The sequence below is a fragment of the Aotus nancymaae genome, unplaced genomic scaffold (assembly GCF_030222135.1).
Source record: "Aotus nancymaae isolate 86718 unplaced genomic scaffold, 86718_ANA_hifiasm-v0.15.2.pri h1tg000029l, whole genome shotgun sequence".
NCBI classification, from domain to species: Eukaryota; Metazoa; Chordata; class Mammalia; order Primates; family Aotidae; genus Aotus; species Aotus nancymaae.
In genome coordinates this window covers 95,042,587-95,061,216 of record NW_026988442.1, presented here as the reverse complement: position 1 = coordinate 95,061,216, position 18,630 = coordinate 95,042,587, and the positions used below count along the sequence as shown (strand labels likewise).

The 18,630-nt window shown below is 53.6% G+C and overlaps 3 protein-coding genes across 4 annotated transcripts in view; 2 read left to right on the top strand and 1 right to left on the bottom strand.

The window, feature by feature from the left end:
• LOC110568332 (serine protease 40-like) overlaps positions 1 to 13,472 on the top strand; it is a 45,572-nt gene extending 32,100 nt beyond the window's left edge. The window contains exons 3-4 of one of the 2 annotated variants that reach the window (XM_064382881.1): positions 9,380 to 9,433; positions 12,744 to 13,472. In XM_064382881.1, the coding sequence (XP_064238951.1) occupies positions 9,380 to 9,433; positions 12,744 to 13,128 (439 nt within the window). In that variant the 3' untranslated portion in view covers positions 13,129 to 13,472. The remainder of the gene's footprint in view (positions 1 to 9,379; positions 9,434 to 12,743) is intronic. The other variant, XM_064382882.1, reaches the window with a different exon arrangement.
• Positions 1,637 to 3,016, bottom strand: GPR148 (G protein-coupled receptor 148). The gene has a single exon (XM_012434246.2). It carries the CDS (start codon positions 2,932 to 2,934, stop codon positions 1,891 to 1,893), a length of 1,044 nt encoding a protein of 347 aa, XP_012289669.2. The 5' UTR covers positions 2,935 to 3,016; the 3' UTR covers positions 1,637 to 1,890.
• A 939-nt stretch (positions 13,473 to 14,411) lies between the features above and the next one.
• LOC105704786 (serine protease 40) lies at positions 14,412 to 18,176 on the top strand. The gene is given in 3 exon segments (XM_021671089.2): positions 14,412 to 14,540; positions 17,884 to 18,013; positions 18,016 to 18,176. Coding segments are annotated over 3 exon segments (420 nt in total).
• The last annotated feature ends 454 nt before the right edge of the window (positions 18,177 to 18,630 follow it).

Genomic DNA, 18,630 nt, shown 5'->3' with positions numbered 1-18,630 from the left:
CGATTCTCCTGCCTCAGCCTCCTGAGCAGCTGACAGGCGTGTGCCACCACTCCTGACTAATTTTTTTTTTTTTTTAGTGTTTTTAGTACAGATGGGGTTTCACCATATCGGTCAGGCTGGTTTCTTCCATTGTTTTTTGAGAAGTCAGCTGTGAGTTTAATTGCTATTCCTTTGTCTTTAAATAGCTCATCTTTGTGCTTCGCTGTCTGCATTTTCACACGATGTGGTTTGATGTGGGTCGCTTATCTAATTTGTAATTGGTTAGGTTTCTCGGATCTGAGATTTGATATCTTTCAACAATTCTGAAAAATTATCAGCTATTATCTCTTCAGATATTTCCCCTCCTACGTTTTCTGTATTATATTCCCAAATTAGATGTGTTAGTCTTTCCATTCCAACCTCAATGTCTTTTAATCCCTCTTTTATATGATTGTCTCTTTGTCCCTCTGGCTGCATTTTTGGTAATTGATCTAGATCTGCCTCACAATTTGCAAAGTCTCTCTCCAGTCATGTCTAACAAGCTGTTCAATCCATATTAAATTCACCTCACAATTCTAATTTTTACTTCAAGAAGTTCTCTTTAGATATTTTCCAAACTTTCTTGGTTATTTAAAAAAAGTATTATGCCTGCTCATATTTCCATGTCATTGTTAATGTCTTAAAACATCTTGAACATTTTTATATTAGCCCAGTGTTGGTAACTCAAGGGTCTGGCGTATGATGAGCTGTCTTCCTGCTCTCATCCATGGCGCCTTATCTCCCTGTGTGGTTTTGTGATATTTGACCATGTGCAACTCCATTATTTGAGGTTCTTTGACTCTGGAAATTCCCTGCAGCCTCAGTGGAAGCTCAGGTCGTCCGGGAGAACCATACCAACCACAGACTGAGGTCTTATGACCACTAACATAATTCGAAGCCTAACTCTAAAACCGTCTGAAGAGTGGCTTCTACTTAACAATTCTCGAGGAATTTTCTTCTTCTTCTACACGGCACCAAGGTCAAGGCAGGCAAATTCCCTTGCTGTGCTCCCTTCTGTGAGGTTAGGTTATCGTTCACCTTTATTCTGAGAGTGCAACCCTTGAGCACTCCAGCTTCATGGTGATACCTCCATGACGCTCTCCACTGTTGTGGACCCTTGGCTTCCTCTCCTCCCTCCCGCATCCCGAGTAGCTGCCCAAATAGAGCTCACGGTCCCAGGACTCAGCAGCTCTGCACGTTCACCTCCCTGGTTCCAGCTGTCAGCAACATTTTGGCTTCTGTGTGTTGGTCAGCAAGATGCATCCACAGTGGCCATCGGAGGGACGTAGATCAAGGCTTCGCTCAGACCAGAGCCTGCTTGATTGCCTTTCCTTGCTTCCATTTCCAAGTAGGATTTCAGTGTCATGATAAGAGAGCTTTCTCTACTTAAAAACGGTCAAAATGGGCCAGGTGCAGTGGCTCATGCCTGTAATCCCAGCACTTTGGGAGGCCGAGGCGGACAAATCATGAGGTCAGGAAATCAAGACCATCCTGGCCAACATAGTGAAAGCTTGTCTGTACTAAAAATACAAAAAAATTAGCCAGGTGTGGCAGCATGCATCTGTAGCCCCAGCTACTCAGGAGACTGAGGCAGAATTGTTTGAACCCGGGAGGCGAAGTTTGCAGTCAGCTGAGATCACACCACTGCACTGCAGCCTAGTGACAGAGTGTCTCAAAAAAAACCCAAAGAAACAACAACTACAACAACAGAAAAAACTGTCAGAATGGTGAAAACCATCAGTCAAGGTTCTCTGAAAAGGCCCAATTCCACAATTATATTTTGCTGTTCTAAGAAGTTAGCCATAATTGGCCGCTGCTGCATTCAACACATGATTTTTAACCTCAGCTCGCCAGACTGTGGACTCAAGAACTCTAGGAAATGGTAAAGATGGCCTGGTGCCTCCTGGGTGGAAAGTGGCCCCGGACCATGCCCAGCAGCTGCCGGTAGCGGAGCATGTACAGGTATGGGAGCATGGCACGGGGAAGCATCATGAGCACCTCACTGTTGGTCGCCAGGAGCCACGTGTGAGTCCCGGCGCCAATGTGGTGGTACCTGGTCAGCACCATGTCCAGGGAGAACACCACCCCTGTGCTCACGTACAGCGTGATCAGCACTGAGTGGATCAGCAGGGTGCCCCTGGCCCGGGAATAGCCCTGCCCCCAGATACCTGAGGTCTTGGCCTCTGCATAGATCCTCCAGAAGCAGTAGGCAATGAGAGCCGTGCAGAGGAAGAGAACACACAGAATGGAGGTGTAGGTAACAACGACCAAGGGGCCACCTCCCTGCTGGGTGCCCATGCTCAGCGGCAGAACGCATGAGGCTCCTTGCTCCTCCAGCCGGTCATCCTGCCACTTACTGAGCCAAAGAAGGAATGAGGGGAAACAGCAGGACACCAGCCAGATGAGGGCCACGGACTTCCAGGCAGCCCCACGGCACATGAAGGAGAGGTAGTGCAGAGGATGAGTGACTGCCAAGTAGGTGTGCAGCACAGTGGCCGTGAAGGACAGGATGGTGCTGGTGCAGGCGGCGAAGACGGCGTCAGTGAGAATCCCACAGGCCATACGGCCCAGCTCCCAGCCACCCAGGCTGCTGGAGGAGAGGAGCAGGTGGAGGAGAACGTAGGCCAGGTCTGAGAGCAGGATGTTGGCCAGCAGCAGGTAGTGGGGCTCCTGCCGCAGCCGTCGGTTCCGCAGGATGGTCACCAGCAGCAGGGGGCTCACAGCCAGTGTGGCTGCAGCCAGCAGGCTCGAGGGAAGGAAGAGCCAGTGCAGCATGGAGCTGGGCACCCCGAGGTCCCCCAGGCCCAAGGAGGTGTTGCTGGCTGCGTGGGGCATGCAGGGTGTCTTGCTGATGAGTTGGACCAGGGCTGGCCAGGCTGTAGTGCCCGCAGGGCAAGGTGCCAGCTCATCCCCCATGCTTCCTGGTAGGAATGGCTGTCTGTGTCACAGGTTATTGGTTCTGCACCTGCCCAGAGTGTTGGTCTGATCCACAGGGGTCCTGACGGTGCCACTCCTCTGTAGAGATGCCAGCCTCTGGCAGGCCTTAGGAATGACTGCTTAATAAAGATTTTAAAAAAAAGTGAATTCCAACTCACACCTGGCTTCCGACATTCGCATCTCTGCAACTGTGGGGCTGCATGTGTGTGGGCAGACATAACAGATCATCCCACTGCCACCATTTCGCAGTCCCTGACCTCTCCAGAAGCATCCCCCATTTCAATGGCCCTCAAACCTGTCTGCTTGGCTCACAGGGAGTGTGCAGCGGATGCTCATCACACTGGATTATATTCAGGGCGGCCCTGCCAGAAAGGAAGGAGCAGCTGTCTGGAACTAGGATCGCTGGGCTGTAAACGTGGTCTGACCTCTGTCGAGCTAGAGGCTCAGTAAGTTGGACCGGGCTGGAGGGGCCTCACAGAGCCCTGGGTGTGGTCTCCAGCTCAGCGTGACCCTGTGCATGCATGTGAATGTGTCTCCTACACCCCTCCCACCCGGGGCTCCACGTGAGAGTGTTCCGTGCCCCTAAAACATCAGCTGACTTGTAGGGTCGCTTTGTAACGGAAACGTCCCTTCCTCTGGGGAGGAGAAGGCCTGGGAGGCAGAGAGGCCTCATAGGAGCTAGTGGGGAGGAGCAGAAGGCAAGCTCCCCAGGCACGGCGTGTCGGGGGTGTAGATGGTGGGGTGAGCTCACGCAGAGCCAGCGGCCAGGGCGGCTGGTGGTGTTCGGGGATCCAGTTCAAGCGGATCCCCCCACTCTCGAGGTGCTGGCTGCGTGGCCTTGAGAAGCTTTGCTCCAATTTCCTTATCTGTGAAACACGAGTGCCAGCCACACTGACCTCACGGAAATGTCGCGGAAGCCCAGAGGTGAAGGACTCAGCACAGTGCATGGCCCGAGGTAGGTGCTGAGTCAGTGTTAGGTCTCCCGCTTACGGCATCCTCCGAGGCTTGGTCCCTCTGCCCACAGATCCCCTGCCATCGCTGCAGAACCGGCTGCGCTTGGCTGCTGGCAGCCGGAGAGCCCTGCCCAACACCCGCCGCCGGCCTGGCCGACTGCTCCAGAAGGCAGGAGCCGCGTGGGAACAGGCAGGATATTTTTAGGGTCAGAGAGAGGCAGAAATATCAGATGCTGGGGGTGAGACCATATCCACTGCTGCCCGGGGACCATGTTAGTCACAGCCCGAGACCACGTCCACAGCAGCGCAGGGACCACGCCCAGAACCGCCCCGGACCACGCCCTCCGCAGGCCTGGACCACGCCCATCTCAGCCCGGGGACCACGCCCATCTCAGCCCGGGGACCACGCCCATCTCACCCCGGGGACCACACCCGCTGCAGGCCGGGGCCACGCCCACCACAGCCCCGGACCACGCCCATCTCAGCCCGGGGACCACGCCCGCCGCAGCCCGGAACCGGGTTCTCCGCTGAGGGTCTGTTACAGCAGCGCCTGCGCCCTCACGGCCGATTGCGGTGCAGAAGCTACGGTGGTTCTGAGAAAGCCCATCTCCTCTTCCAGAGAAACCGCGATGCCGCAGGGCGGACCCCGCCTGCCTGCCCCGGCCGCCCCGGCCCCCTTGCGCTTTGATCGGTCCCCGCCGGGAGAGGGAGCGCGGCCCTTCTTCGCCGGTCACGGCCTGTGCGCTGCGGGGCTTTGGGCCAAGCCGAGGCCCTCTGTGCTGTCCGGCCCAGCAGAACGACCCTCGCCGGCCTTCGGCGTCTTAGAACGCAGATTCCCCGGGGGAGGGAAACTCCTTAAACGACAAGCCCTGGGTAAAAACGTAGCTGTGAGCGAACTCGTTCTTATGGCCGGTGGCAAGAAACGACTTCCTGCGGAAAGCGCTAACTCCCGCGGTGTAAGAGCCGCGAAAAGAAAGAAAGAAAGAAAAGAAAAGAAAGGAAGGAAGGAAGGAAGGAAGGGAGGGAGGGAAGGATACTGAACCTGCCTCCTGCTGAGAATCATCTTAGGACTCAAACAGCCCATAAAACAATCTCAGAGCACCGCGAGGACGCTGCCCCATGGGAACATCAGTTTGCTCTCACCTGCCGAGGCCCCCTATCTAGGCTGCCCTCCTGGGAAAACGCAGAGAGCGCCCTACGGAGTGCAGGCCGGGACCGGGCGGCGGGGTCCGTCTCACGGCATCGGCGTCGCGGTTTCTCCTGAAGGGAAGACGAGCTTTCTCAGAACCGCCCTTAGCTTCTGTACTGTAATCAACCCCAGAGGTGGGGTCACCCAGCCCTGGTTAGGACCCCACAGCCTTTGACTGCTCTGCCCCGTTCCTGTAATCATGGGTCAGGACAGGCCTGCTGGCCGTGGGTGCAGACGCAGGGTGCGTGTGTAGCACAGGCTGCTGAATCTGCACGTAACTTTGAGAGTCGAATCTCAGCCATCCGTGGCACTTCAAGAGCCTGAAGATGCTGCAGTGTCCCTGCCCTCTAGGAAGCCGGAGGTAAACTGAGGCTGCAGGCGTGACTAATGCAAACATGTTCAAACCGCAGAACGGACATGCTCCTGGGTCCTCCTGCTAACTTCTCAGGTATGGTGATAGTGACCACCCACGGCCTTGTCGTGCAGCCCCTTCTGTATAGGCACTGGGCACATCTCACAGAAATGACATACTATCTGTGGGAAACTGAAGCCCAGGGAGGTTAAGTGCCACCTTTTGAGAGAGTTCAGTGTTACTAAGAAGCCATCTTTCCTGAGACTTGCAGACCCTGTTGCTGTGTCCCCCAGTGATGGCAGCAGGAGTTACTCACCGTGGTGCCAGGTTGACGCTCGAGGGGTCAGAGTGTGGGCAGTGGGCACTGGCAGAGATGACTGAGACTCCTAGCTGGGCCCCCATCACACAGGAGCTCCCAAAGGCAGCTGGCAGCCAGGACTACCAGGTTGGAAAGGATGATCTAAACAGGGGCTGCTGGTCTCCTGGCAGCAATACAATGTCCCTCAGCAGCTGGTCATGTCACCTGACCTGGCTGCAGGAGACAAAATCTCCACCCCTGGGCCCTCATCATTGCACCTGGGTACATGCATGCGTGGCAGAGGTAATGCACAGAGAACTGACGTGGCAAATTCTGGGTGCCATTTTACATTTCCTGTCATCTTCCTGAACCCTGCTGAGGATCAGGAAATTGATGTGTATATGAGGCCAATTAATTTTCCCAAGGCCACCTAGCAAATAAGTGGCAGAGAATAGGCATGTCTCACTCCAAATCCTGTGTTATTTCCATCCTCACTCCATCTGTTTCCTGAATGATCTTTCTACCTCTGTCTTCCTGGCTGGCATTGGTATTGGGCTCTTCATCATCATCATCATCTCCGTCAGTATCAGTGAACACATCTTCATGACCTGTACGTCTTCATCACTGTCACCATCACCTTCACCCTTGTGTCTTCGTCACCACCATCACCGTTGTCATCGTCTGTTTAATGCCACTATGACAGAATACTTGAGACTGGGTAATTTATAAAAAACAGAGATTTATTTCTTACAGTTCTTCAGGCTGTGAAGTTCAAGATCAAGTCGCCAGAGTCTTGTGAGGGCCTTCTTGCTTGTCATACCATGATGGAAGGTGGAAGGGCAAGACAGCACATGTGAGAAAGAGAAGAGGAGGAGGCCAAACTCATCCTTTTATCAAGAACCCCCTCCCAAGATAACTAACCACTTCCACTTCCATTATAACACCATTAATTCATTCATGAAGTCAGAGCCCCCATTACTTAATCACCTCTTAACGGTCCTACCTTTCAACACTGTTGCATTAGGGATTAAGTTTCCAACACGTGAACGTTGAGAAACGCCTTCACACCATAGCAGCCATATCATCACCGCCGCCGTTGTTATTACCACCATTACCGTCCCTACCTCCGTCAGCGCCATCCATCGCTGCCATCACTATCATCATCACCACCATCCTCCTCCCCTTCACCATCATATCATCTTGTGATGGTGATTATCCCGTGTTAAATAAAACTCACTGATTTCTCATCACTCTTAAGATAAAACAGAACATCTTGGTCTTAATGCACAAACCCTATTGCAGCCCATCTGTATTAGACCATTCTTGCATTCCCATGAAGAAATACCTGAGGCTGGGTAAGTTATAAAGAAAATCGTTTCATTTTTGCTCATGGCTCTGCAGGGTGTACAGGAAGCGTGGTGCCAGCGTCTGCTTTTGGTGAGGGCCTCGGGACGCCTTCAATCATGGTGGAAAGCAAAGGGGGAGAAGGCGTGTCTCACGGCAAGTGTGGAAGCAAGGTGTGCAGGGAGGTCCTCACATAAACTAACCGAGAACTCACTTATCACCAAAAGGACGGCGCCGAGTCATGGGATCTGCCCCTGTGATCCAAATACCTCCCACCAGGCCCCACCTTCGACATTCAGAATCACAACATCCACACTCTATCACTGTCCCTTGTCCCTTCCACATCAATCCTCTGCGCTCCAGCTCCCGTCTCCCTTCTACTCCTTAAAGAATGCACAACCTTTGTTATCTGCGGACATTGCTACCCTTTTGAGACATTTCACTTCTGCTCAGCCAGATCCCAGTCTGAATGACTCTTCTGGAAAATGTCTTCTGATCCTCAGAATGAACCTCAGTTCCCTGCTTTATACACGCATACCTCAGAGATAGCGTAGGGTTGGTTCCATAGCAGCTCCATAAAGTGCATATCACAGGAAAGCAAGTCACACGATTTTTTTTAGTTTCTCGGTGCATATAAAAGTTACGTTTACACTTTAATGTAGTCTAATAAGTGTGCAATAGCCCTATGTCTAAAAAACCCAATGTATATGTCCTAATTTCAAATACTTTATTGCTAAAAAATGCTATCATCTGAGGCTTCAGCAGATTATCTTTTTGCTGGTGGAGAGCCTTGCTTCGATGTTGCTGACGGCCGACTGACTAGGGTGGGGATTGCTGAAGGCTGGGGTGACAGGGGCAACTTCTGAAAATAAAGAGATTTGCTGCACGATTGACTTCCTTTCAGGAAAGATTTCCCCATGGCATGCAATGCTGTTTGATAGCATCTTATCTACGGTGAATAGAACGTCTTCCAAAACCGGAGTCAATCCTCTCAAGCTCTACTGCTGCTTTGTCAATGAAATGGATGTAATATTTCAATATTTTCACCAGGAGTGTATTCCATCTTATTAAACCACTTTCTTTGCTCGTTCATGAGAAGCTACTCCTCATCTCTTACAGTTTTATCGTGAAATTGCAACAATTCAGTCACATCTTCAGACTCCATTTCTAATGCCAGTTCTTCTGCTACTTCCACCACATCTGCACTTACTTCCCCCACTGAAATCTTGAACCTCTCAAAGTTATCCATCGGGGTTGAAAACGACTTCTTCCATTACCTGTTACTGTTGATATTTTGACCTTCTACCACGAATAATGAATGTTCTTATTGGCATTTAAAATCGTAAATTCTTTCCAGAAGACTTTTGATTTACTTTGCCCAGATCCATCAAAGCAATCACTGTCTATAGCCTTATGAAATGTATTTCTTAAATAATAAGACAAAAGTTGAAATTACTTCTTGGTCCATGGGCTAAAAAAATGAATGTTGTGTTAGCAAGCACAAAAACGTTAGCCTCCTTGTACGTCTCCACCAGAGCTCTTGTGTGCCTTGTCAATGAGCAGTAATATTTTGAAAGGAATTTTGTTTCCTGAGCAGTAGGTCTCAACAGTGGGCTTAAAGTATTCAGCAAACCGCTCTAAACAGATGCGCTGTCACCCAGGCTTTGTTGTTGCATTGATAGAGCACAGGCAGAGTAGATTCAGCATAATTCTTAAGGGCCCTCGATTTTCAGAATGGCGAACAAACATTGCTTTAACTTAAAGTCTCCAGTTGCATCAACTCCTAAAAAGAGAGTCAGCCTGTTGTTTTGAAGCTTTGAAGCCAGACACTGACTTCTCTCTAGCTATGAAAGTCCTGGATGGTGGCATCTTTTTTCTTTCCTTTTTTCTGGGGGGTTGTTGTTTGATTGGTTGTTTTGATTTGTTTTGTTTTTGTTTTTGAGACAGAGTCTCACTCTCGTCACACAGGCTGGAATGCAGTGCTGCAATCACAGCTCACTGGAGCCTTGACTTCCCAGGCTCAGGTGATTCTCCCACCTCAGCCTCCCTAGTAGCCAGGACAATAGGCATGCACCAGCACACCCAGCTGTTTTCTTGTATTTTAGTAGAGAAGGTATTTCTCCATGCTGGCTAGGCTGGCAGCATCTTCTTTCAGTAGAAGGCTGTTTCACCTACATGGAAAATCTGTTGTTTAGTGTGGCCACCATCATCAGTTATTATGGTACATCCTTGTATGCACTAAGGTATGCCTGTACTCATATATTGCCCTTTATTTCTCTTATACACAGGAGCTATGTCTGTTCTGCCCACCAGGGTAACCCCAGTGCCTGTTGCACAGAGAGGTAAATGTCAGACCGGATTAAAAAATAGCTTGTCTTTAAGACCAGCGGATTTAGATGGAGGGTCGGGGGGAGGATGAGGAGGAAATCTCAGGCCAAAGACTCAGCTTCAGTAGAGGCCAGGGCTATGCCGTGGCACTTCACATGGGCCACCTTGGCTGTGACAGGAAGATGTAGAGAAGCAACTTACACTGCAGAGCAACAAGACTAAACTCAGCATCGGCAAGGATAGAGTGTACATCCAGGTAGACGATGGGCTGGAGGAGTCCCAGAAGCAGAGGGAGGTGTCGTTGAGATGGATCAGGGGTAGGGAAGAGGAGTGCTCCTCCAAAGCCAGGTTCTAGATTGATCAGGAATGTCAGAGATATGATGCATTTCTGGAATGCTCCTGGAGAGCTGAGAGATCTTGAGCATATTGACATCTTTACAATTAGATTTCCAATCCATATCAAAGGGTATTGGAGTGTTGCTGCATCTCTTGGTTAAACCAGAATTTAAAAAATAAATAAATAATATATACTGCTAAAGATAAACGAATTCTGATAGCTCCCATAGCCCCCCACTAATCCCCCCTCCTCTCGTTCAGTTGCTGGCCGACCTCCTCTACCACAGTGAGCTCAGCTCCTTGCAGGGCTGGGTCTCTGGCTCCATGCCCCAGTTCCACTTCACATGGTGGCTGCTGGCTCAGAGAGGTGCCCAGTCAATTCTGGGAAGGATAAATGTAACGATTGTATGCACCTGGGGGCGCTGGCAAGGGTGATGATGGCGTTTGGTCCTTCTTCCTGGCATACAACTGGCCTTCCTCCTGCTCCTCCTACATACACTAGCATCTCTATCGCCCCGCTCCCCTCGGCAGAGTGACTTTTATTTATCCACTGACTTGGGTGGTGCAGTTTTGTTTTGTTTTCTTTTTCTTTTTTTTTTTTTTTGAGACGGAGTTTCGCTCTTGTTACCCAGGCTGAAGTGCAATGGCGCGATCTCGGCTCACCGCAACCTCCGCCTCCTGGGTTCAGGCAATTCTCCTGCCTCAGCCTCCTGAGTAGCTGGGATTACAGGCACGCGCCACCATGCCCAGCTAATTTTTGCATTTTTAGTAGAGATGGGTTTTCACCTTGTTGACCAGGATGGTCTCGATCCCTTGACCTCGTGATCCACCCGCCTCGGCCTCCCAAAGTGCTGGGATTACAGACGTGAGCCACCGCGCCCGGCGTAAGAGTGAATGATTTTGATTTAGGAAAATATAATGGTGAGTGCAAAAAAGTAGAATGGCAAGTTGGCATTATTTGTGGGGTCATGAGCTGGCAGAATATCTCAGAGGAGGCATTCGGGACAGGACTTTCTTGCATGAGCGGGCCAGAGCTGGCCTCCTTGCCCCTGGCCACTGAATGCCAGTCACATGTCCCTATTCATGAGAGCAGCCGGCCCTCCAAAGACAGCCTCCTGGGACTGTCATTGTCTAAGAATCAAGGCAGAGAAGATTCTCCTGGAGGAGGATCACTTGAGCCTGGGAGGTCAAAGCTGTAGTGAGCTGTGATGGCACCACTGCACTCCAGCCTGGGTGACAGAGTGACCCTGTCTGAAAATAAGTAAGTAATAAATAAATAGTTAAGGCTTGTCACAGTGGCTCACACCTGCAATCCCAGCACTTTGGGAAGCCAAGGCGGGTGGATTGCTTAAGCCCAAGAGTTCAAGACCAGCCTGGGCAACATGGCAAAACCCCACCTCTACTGAAAATACAAAAGTTAGCCAGGTACGCTGGGGCCTGCCTGTGGTCCCTGCTACTGAGGAAGCTGAGGCAGGAGGATCCCCTGAGTCCAGGGAGGTCAAGGCTGCAGTGAGCTGTGATTCTGCCACTGCACTCCAGCCTGGGCCACAGAGCCAGACCTTGTCTCAAAAATAAAATAAAATAAAAATTAATTCACTCTAGTTGGGATTATCAATACATACAGGAAAACAGACTTTGGTTCTGAAGGGAAGCACCTCCAGCCCACTCCCGTCTCCTGTAAACTTTAGGAACCAAAATCCGGACGAGCTCAGCTTTCTGCATCTTGCCCAGCTCTAGTCCGTCCACATGATCTCAGTGGGCCTTGACTTTTCTTGTGTAAATGGTAGTGGGTATGCAGTGTCCCAGGCCACATGCTTGGCCCACGCTTCAGGTGATACGACAGAGTGACAGTCCCAGGGCTTCCCAGGGCCGGGCACGCATGGTGGGGTGTCTGGCCCTTCCAGCCCGCAGGCTGTCCAGGGAACAGCTGCCAGAGGCTCCGCTAGGTCCTGGCTACCCACATATGCTGGCACATTCTTCCCCAGAAGGGTCCTGTGACTCAGTATGTCCAGCCACCAGGGGCTTTTTGTCACTTCTGTAGAACTTTGTGCCACCGTCCTCAGAGACCAGAGTGAGGGATGAAACAGATGGCCTCTGTCCAGCAGGTGAGAGGCAGAGGGTCAGGAGACTGAGTGACTCCTCCGATGCTTCCTGGGCTCGCTGTGTGCCCAAAGGGAGTGAGGAAGGATGTGAAATTCTGAGCCAGGAAGCCAGAGCTTTGGACGTAGCTGGCTGTAGCATCCTGCTCAGGTCCCACTCATTCTCCCACAGGTGCCAGGCCTCAAGTGAGGCCATTGTGCAGGACGTAGAGATGCGCGCCCCACCCTGAGACTTCTCATCCGGTCAGGACAGTGAGGCACCAGTCAAGGACCGTGGTAGACCCTGGCCAGACAGGGGCTCGGAGCAGGTAAGGCCTTGGGGGAGGTGGATGCAGGTGTGTGGAGGGAGGAGGGCCGCACAGGCAGGACCAGTGGGTTGGAAAGTCACTAGTTTTCTGGAAACAAGAAGTTCAGTTCCATGAACTCCTCCCAGCGCTCCACAAATACCTGCTCAGTTCCTGTCCTTGGGAGAAGGTGGTGTGTGAGGTCTGGGGAGAAGGGGGTGGACCATGCTGGCCGGGGAAATAGGGTCTTTGAGAGCCGCTGTAGGCCGTGGGGCCGCGGGAGGGTTCTGGTCAGAGCGAGGAATGAGCCAAGTCTCCTCTCTTCTGAAATGAAGGGGTGAAGTATAATGCACCCCCAGTGTTTTCTGCACTAAGATTCTCTACTCTTTGAGTCTGGGGCATGCTGGGAAAGCCATCAGGAATCTTCCAAGGTCAAGTGTCCCAAGGCTGTAGGCCCTCAAGCCCATGTCAAGAGCAGGGCTATCTAATACGAGGAAGGGAGGAGAGAGAACCCCCAGGAATGATGGTGGGGTCTGGGTGCCTGCCAGGCGGGCAGCCGGGGTAAGGGTGCCGGCCCAGCACTCAGAGCAGCCTCCCGACGACAGGTCCAGGAACCCATCTGATTACCGGATCCTGCTTGGGTACAACCAGCTAAGTCATCCCACGAAGCACAGCCAGCAGATGACAGTGAATGAGATCCTGCTGCACGCTGACTGTAACCAGTCGCACCGCATGGGGAGTGACATCACCCTGCTGCAGCTGCACCGTCCTGCGGAATTCAGCTCCCGCATCCTCCCCGCCTGCCTTCCGGAACCAACCATGGCGTCGGCCCCTTCCAGCTCCTGCTGGGTATCTGGCTGGGGAATGGTCACCGAGGATGGCGAGCAGTGCAGGGCAGGCAATGCGGGGGAAGGTGCGGGAGGCCGCTTCGGGGCTCTGCCAGTCCTCCTGCGTGTCACCATTCCCCCTGACCTGGGTCAGGTGGCCTGAGCATCTCCCACTTTTGGAGGCAGGCACTTGGGCCCTTTGAGCCAGTCAGTACTCCCTGGTTCTGAATGCTGCTGACTCCACCCTGACTCCAAGGGCCTTCAGGGCCTCACTAAGCTCCCCTGGAGCTTCCGGCTGTGGGAGGTGCCGGGCCTCACTGGGAAGTAAGAGCAGGCGTGTCGTCAGGGCTTGAGAACTCTTACCTCTGTGAGTGTAAGCCTCGCTGCTCACCCCCTGTGTTTGTCATATGTTTGTATATTTGTAGACTGAGAGGGAAGAAATGTTAGGCAAACACTCTTGCAAAAGAGTGAATGCTTTTGATTTAGGAAAATAAAATGATGAGTGCAAAAAAGTAGAATGGCAAGTTGGCATTATTTGTGGGGTCATGAGCTGGCAGAATATCTCAGAGGAGGCATTCGGGACAGGACTTTCTTGCATGAGCGGGCCAGAGCTGGCCTCCCTGCCCCTGGCCACTGAATGCCAGTCACATGTCCCTAGTCACGAGAGCAGCCAGCCCTCCAAAGACAGCCTCCTGGGACTGTCATTCTCTGAGAATCAAGGCAGAGAAGAGTCTGCCGGACAGGTGGGAGGGGAGGAGCTGGGGCCTGGGGAAGTCACCGGTTGGAGGCGCCACCGAGCAGAGAGCCGCTGACCTTGACGGAAGATGTGGCTTCTAGTCATCCTTCTCTCTCCACACACCAGCAGCCCCCAAGGACACATGCGGGCCACACAGGGCAGGCATCGTGCAGGGCTGGGCCCCTGTCATCAGGCTGCTCCCACATGGGGACCCCAGGCCAGATCCGAGAGTGACATCTGGAAACAGAGGCTAAGTGTCCCCAGGCCAGTTGCTCCTGGAGGCAGGGCCGTGTCTGATTTTTCACACTGCTCAAGCCCACCCGGCACCTGCTAGGTATGCCACCAGCCAGGCTGGCACTCCAGCTGCCACCTCCCTGCCTCCAGCTCTGCCTCACAGCAGCCAGAGGGCTTGTTTTTGACCCATACGACCCTTCTATTGTGTCCCAGTGTGCTTGGGACAACACTTCCAATACCACATCCTAGCTAGGAAGGCCCCCGCTCTGGGCCCCGCAGTGACTGCGCCTCGCCCGTCACCCCACGCCCGCTCCCTTGCAGGCGCACTGGACTCCCTCTGGGTTCCCCTTCTTCTGGGTGAGCAGACTGGGGAGGGAGGGCTTCCCTCTGGCTGCGGCCGTGGCCCACATCTGCCACCTCCTCCCACAGTCTTGCTGCCTGAGCCCTTCCAGCTTCAGGAGGCAGAGGTCAGCATCATGGAAAATGGTGTCTGTGCATCCTTCTTCCAGCCCCAGCACCCCGGCCAGCCAAGCAGCAGTGACTACAGCACCCACGAGGACGTGCTGAGCGCTGGGGACCTCATAACGGGAAAGGCCATTTGCCGAGTGAGTGGGCTCAGTCTCTCTGCCCTGTGCTGCCCTGGGCCTCTGCCACAGGGTCTTCTCTGGACGCTGCCCCCGTCCTGAATTCTTCCCAAGCCCAGCCAAGCCTGAGATGTCAGATCCAGGACAGACACCCCCAAAAAACATTGGTCCATCCGTTTTCTTTGCATCTTTCAAGAAGCGCTGTTGGCCAGGTGCTGTGGCTCACACCTGTAATCCCAGCACTTTGGGAGGCCGAGGCAGGTGGATCACCTGAGGTCAGGAGTTTGAGACCAGCCTAACCAACATGGTGAAACCCATCTCTACTAAAAATACAAAAATTAGGCGGGTGTGGTGGTGCGTGCCTATAGTCCCAGCTACTCGGGAGGCTGAGGCAGGAGAATCGCTTGAATCCGGGAGATAGAGGTTTCACTTAGTCCAGATCATGCTACTGCACTCCAGCCTGGGTGACAGGGCAAGACTCTGTCTCAAAAAAAAAAAAAAAAAGCATTGTTGAATCATACCATACACAGGAAAGGGCATCGGTGCAAGTGTCCTGTGAAGGGATTTTCAGAGACTGACCTCTCATGAACCCGGCGCCCGCGGGTTCCATCCATGCCCCATTCCTGACACTAACTCCCCCAGGATAACCCTGCCTGCTTTCTAAAGCATGATGGCTTTGTGTGGGGAGTTTTAGCTGAGTGAAACCGTACGGTGTGCAAGCGAGCTTTGGCCTGGTCCCTCCGTCTGTGTTGTGTCCGTGTGATGCATCCATCTGGCGTGCAGTCTATATTGTTCCTTCTCGCTGTCGTACGCTATTCCACTGTGCAAAGGCACTGCGGTTTTTCTTATCCATTCTACTGTGGGTGGCATTTGGGTGGTTTCCATTTGAGGCTGTTGCAGATAGAATTGCTGTGAACCTCCTGGTGTGTGCACACATTTTAGAGCTCATAGGTTCCCACCCTGGTTGGCGGTCACCCCGGCAGTGGAATTGCCTTCCCGTGAGATGTGCACGTGTTCGTCTCTCATCGACCTTCTGGGAAACTCTGCAACCCGGTCGTACCAATTTGCACTCCCAGCAAAGCTCAGGTTGCACCCTGGTGCTGCCGGTCCTTCACACTGTCTGCCGTTTTCACATGAACCACTGTGTGCGGTTTTTAACGTGCATTTCTCTGGTGACAAGTGAAGATGAGCCCTTTGTCATATGTTTGTTGCCTATTTTGTAAAGCGTCCATGCAAGGTTTTTGCCAAGTATGGGACTGTCTGCCTCTCGTTCTGAATGATAGGGGCTCTTTATCGTGGTTGTGACCCACTACTGGACATGTTCATGTGCTGTGGATGTCTCCCCCACTATGTGCAATCTTTCCTTTTTGTGGTGGGGGAGCTGAGGCCCAGGGAGGAGGTGTATAGCCCATCGCGAGGGGTCACAGCTACAGTCAAGCTTGGAGACGCCCGGCCCTCCTCAGGAGCTGTAGACCCCGGGAGGCCCCTGCAGGATCCTCTCCCTCTCTTTTTTTTTTTTTTTTTTTTTGAGACAGGGTCTCACTCTGTCACCCATGTCACGCAGGCTAGAGTGCAGTTGCACAATCTCAGCTCACCGCAACTTCCGCCTCCCGGGTTCAAGTGATTCTCCTGCCTCAGCTTCCCAAGTAACTGGGACTACAGGCATGCGCCACCACACCCGGCTAATTTTTGTATTTTTAGTAGAGGTGGGTTTTGGCCATGTTGGCCAGGCTGGTCTCAAACTCCTGACTTCACGTGATCCGCCCACCTCGGCCTCCTCAAGTGCTGGGATTACAGGCGTGAGCCACTGCGCCCGGCCTCCTCTCCCTCTCTTGCGCCTCCCTCTTTTTTTTCTCTCTCTCCTTGGTCACCCCACGGTGCAGAAACATTCTTCAATGACTCCCATCACAAAATGCCCTACAGGCACCCTCCCTGCTCCCCACAACCTCCTCCCACCCCACCCGTCCCAGCAGGGCCCACCCCAGAGTGTCTGCCTGGGCCCTCTCTTGCTTCCTGGGCTCTGTCTGTGCCACAGCCGTGCAGGCAGGCATTGGTGCAGCATCTGCCATCAAACACTGAGGGCGGCCCCTCCTGCTCTCTGCTCTCCTCCTTGGAGGGACCTCCTCAGCCTCCTGACACCGAGAGCCCACTGTGCACCCTGGGCCTGCTTCTTTTGCCTTGCTCCATTTCCTTAGAGAGAAAGGGTCAGATATGGCAAGTCCTGTCTGCTGACCATTTCCCGCCAGCCTCTGCCATCCCTTCTCCTGCCGTTGTATTGTGATGGGGCTCAGGCCAGAAACATCCCACCAGACAGAATCTGCACCAAGTCCCATGGGTTCCCTGCCCACTGATGAGGCCGTGGGCTGGCACAGTGAGGCCCTGCTCAGAGAAGCTCTCGGATTAGAGCAGCCCTTCCGGAGTTCTTCCAGGCTGCCCTGCCCCTGCCTGTCCCAGTCCACACACTGCGCCTGCGATGTCTGTTCATGTGGAGTGGCCCCCGGGGCCCCCTCAGCGCTGTCTGCATGCAGAAGGGGCTCGGTCTTGTTGATTGCACAGACAACAGGAGGGTGTTTTTTGGCCTAAGGGATGGGGGTGGTCCACCCATGATGTCAGGGACTTCCCTGTTTGGGGGCCCTGCCACACTCGCAATCTCCTGTGCTCTCCTGGGATCCCCTGGCACTCCCCCTACCCTCAGGCTGGGCACGGGCAGCACCTCTTTTCCCCACAGCCTGCCATTTTCTAAAAAGCCTAACCAAGAAATGGAGGGAACACTAGAGACCTTAATAAGTCAGGGACACCTGGATTCGGAACTAGACTGAAGCCAGCACCTGGGAGGCCGAGGCGGGAGGATCACTTACACCAGGAGTTCAAGATCAGCTGTAACGTGGCAAGACTCCCAGCTCCATTTCAATTTTTTTTAAAAGTTAAAAAAAAAAAATAATAACAAAAATTCTGGTGGGATGCAGTGCTAGACCGGGGATTCCAGCCAAGGCATCCGGCCACTCTGGGGACCACAGGCAGTGCCTTCTCCCCACCGGGGCCGGGAGGGCAGGGCCTGGAGTCCCCTGCTTATTCTTGCGGGTCTGTGACTGACAGCTTGGAGGTTCGGCCCGGGGTTTCCTTGGGAGCTCTGTGGGTGGGACTCCAGGGCCCCGTCCTCGAGATTTTCATCCAGGAGGCCCCTCCTGGATCTGGGCTTTTAACACTGCTCAGGTGACAGATGAGCGCCACTCACTCAGACGGTGCAGACGCCTGCCGCACACCGTGCTTCCCACACTCCATCCTGGAGAAGCACAAGGTCCCCTCCTGTGCCCGAACAATGCGTGTCCCTCCCTGTCTTGGTCTCCACCACCCATGTCCTCAGGGAGACTCCGGGGGTCCCCTCATCTGCCCGTTAAATGGCACCTGGTTCCTGATGGGGCTGTCCAGCTGGAGCCTGGACTGCCGCTCGCCTGTCGGCCCCAGCGTCTTCACCAGGCTCTCCTACTTCACCAACTGATCAGCCAGAAGAAGAGGGAGAGCCCCCCGCCCGATCCCACCATGGCTCCTCCTCAGGAAGCACCCTCAGGCCTGGACAGCATGACCTCTCAGGCACCCGTTCACAAGCCCGGCTCTCACACCTTCCTCCTGCTGCTGATTCTCCTGGGGAGCCTGTGAAGGGCTGGGGCCCCTGGCCTCTTAATGCAAGCTTGCCCACCTCAGGCTGGCCTCCCTGCTGAGCTCTGCACGCTCCTGACATATTTCCATCTCTGGGCTCTCCTGTCTGCCCACCAGAGTCATCCCGCATGCCCCACTGTGCCTCCAGCTCCTCAGGGAGGGAAGGTCTCCCTCCTCCCTGGGCCGGGGCCAGGCTGACCATTTGGGAGGCAAGTCACTCTCCTTGGGGAGTTGAGTCGTGCAGACTCAGGCACCATTCCTGCCATCAAGGGCATGCAGTCTTCCAGAAAAGTGGGGCCAGGGCCTCCCAGCATGGAAGAAGCCACCTGTCCCCCTGGAGTTGGGTGCAGGGCACCGGTCGGGGCTGAAGCCCCTTCTTCCAGGCATACAAGTCACAGAAGCTCTCCTTGACAGCTCGCAAGTAGACTATGAAGGGGGCCGAGGGCTGTGTCAG

Coding starts and splice junctions, on each gene's coding strand:
- GPR148 (XM_012434246.2), bottom strand. CDS start 2,934: ATGGGGGATGAGCTGGCACCTTGCCCTGCGGGCACTACAGCCTGGCCA.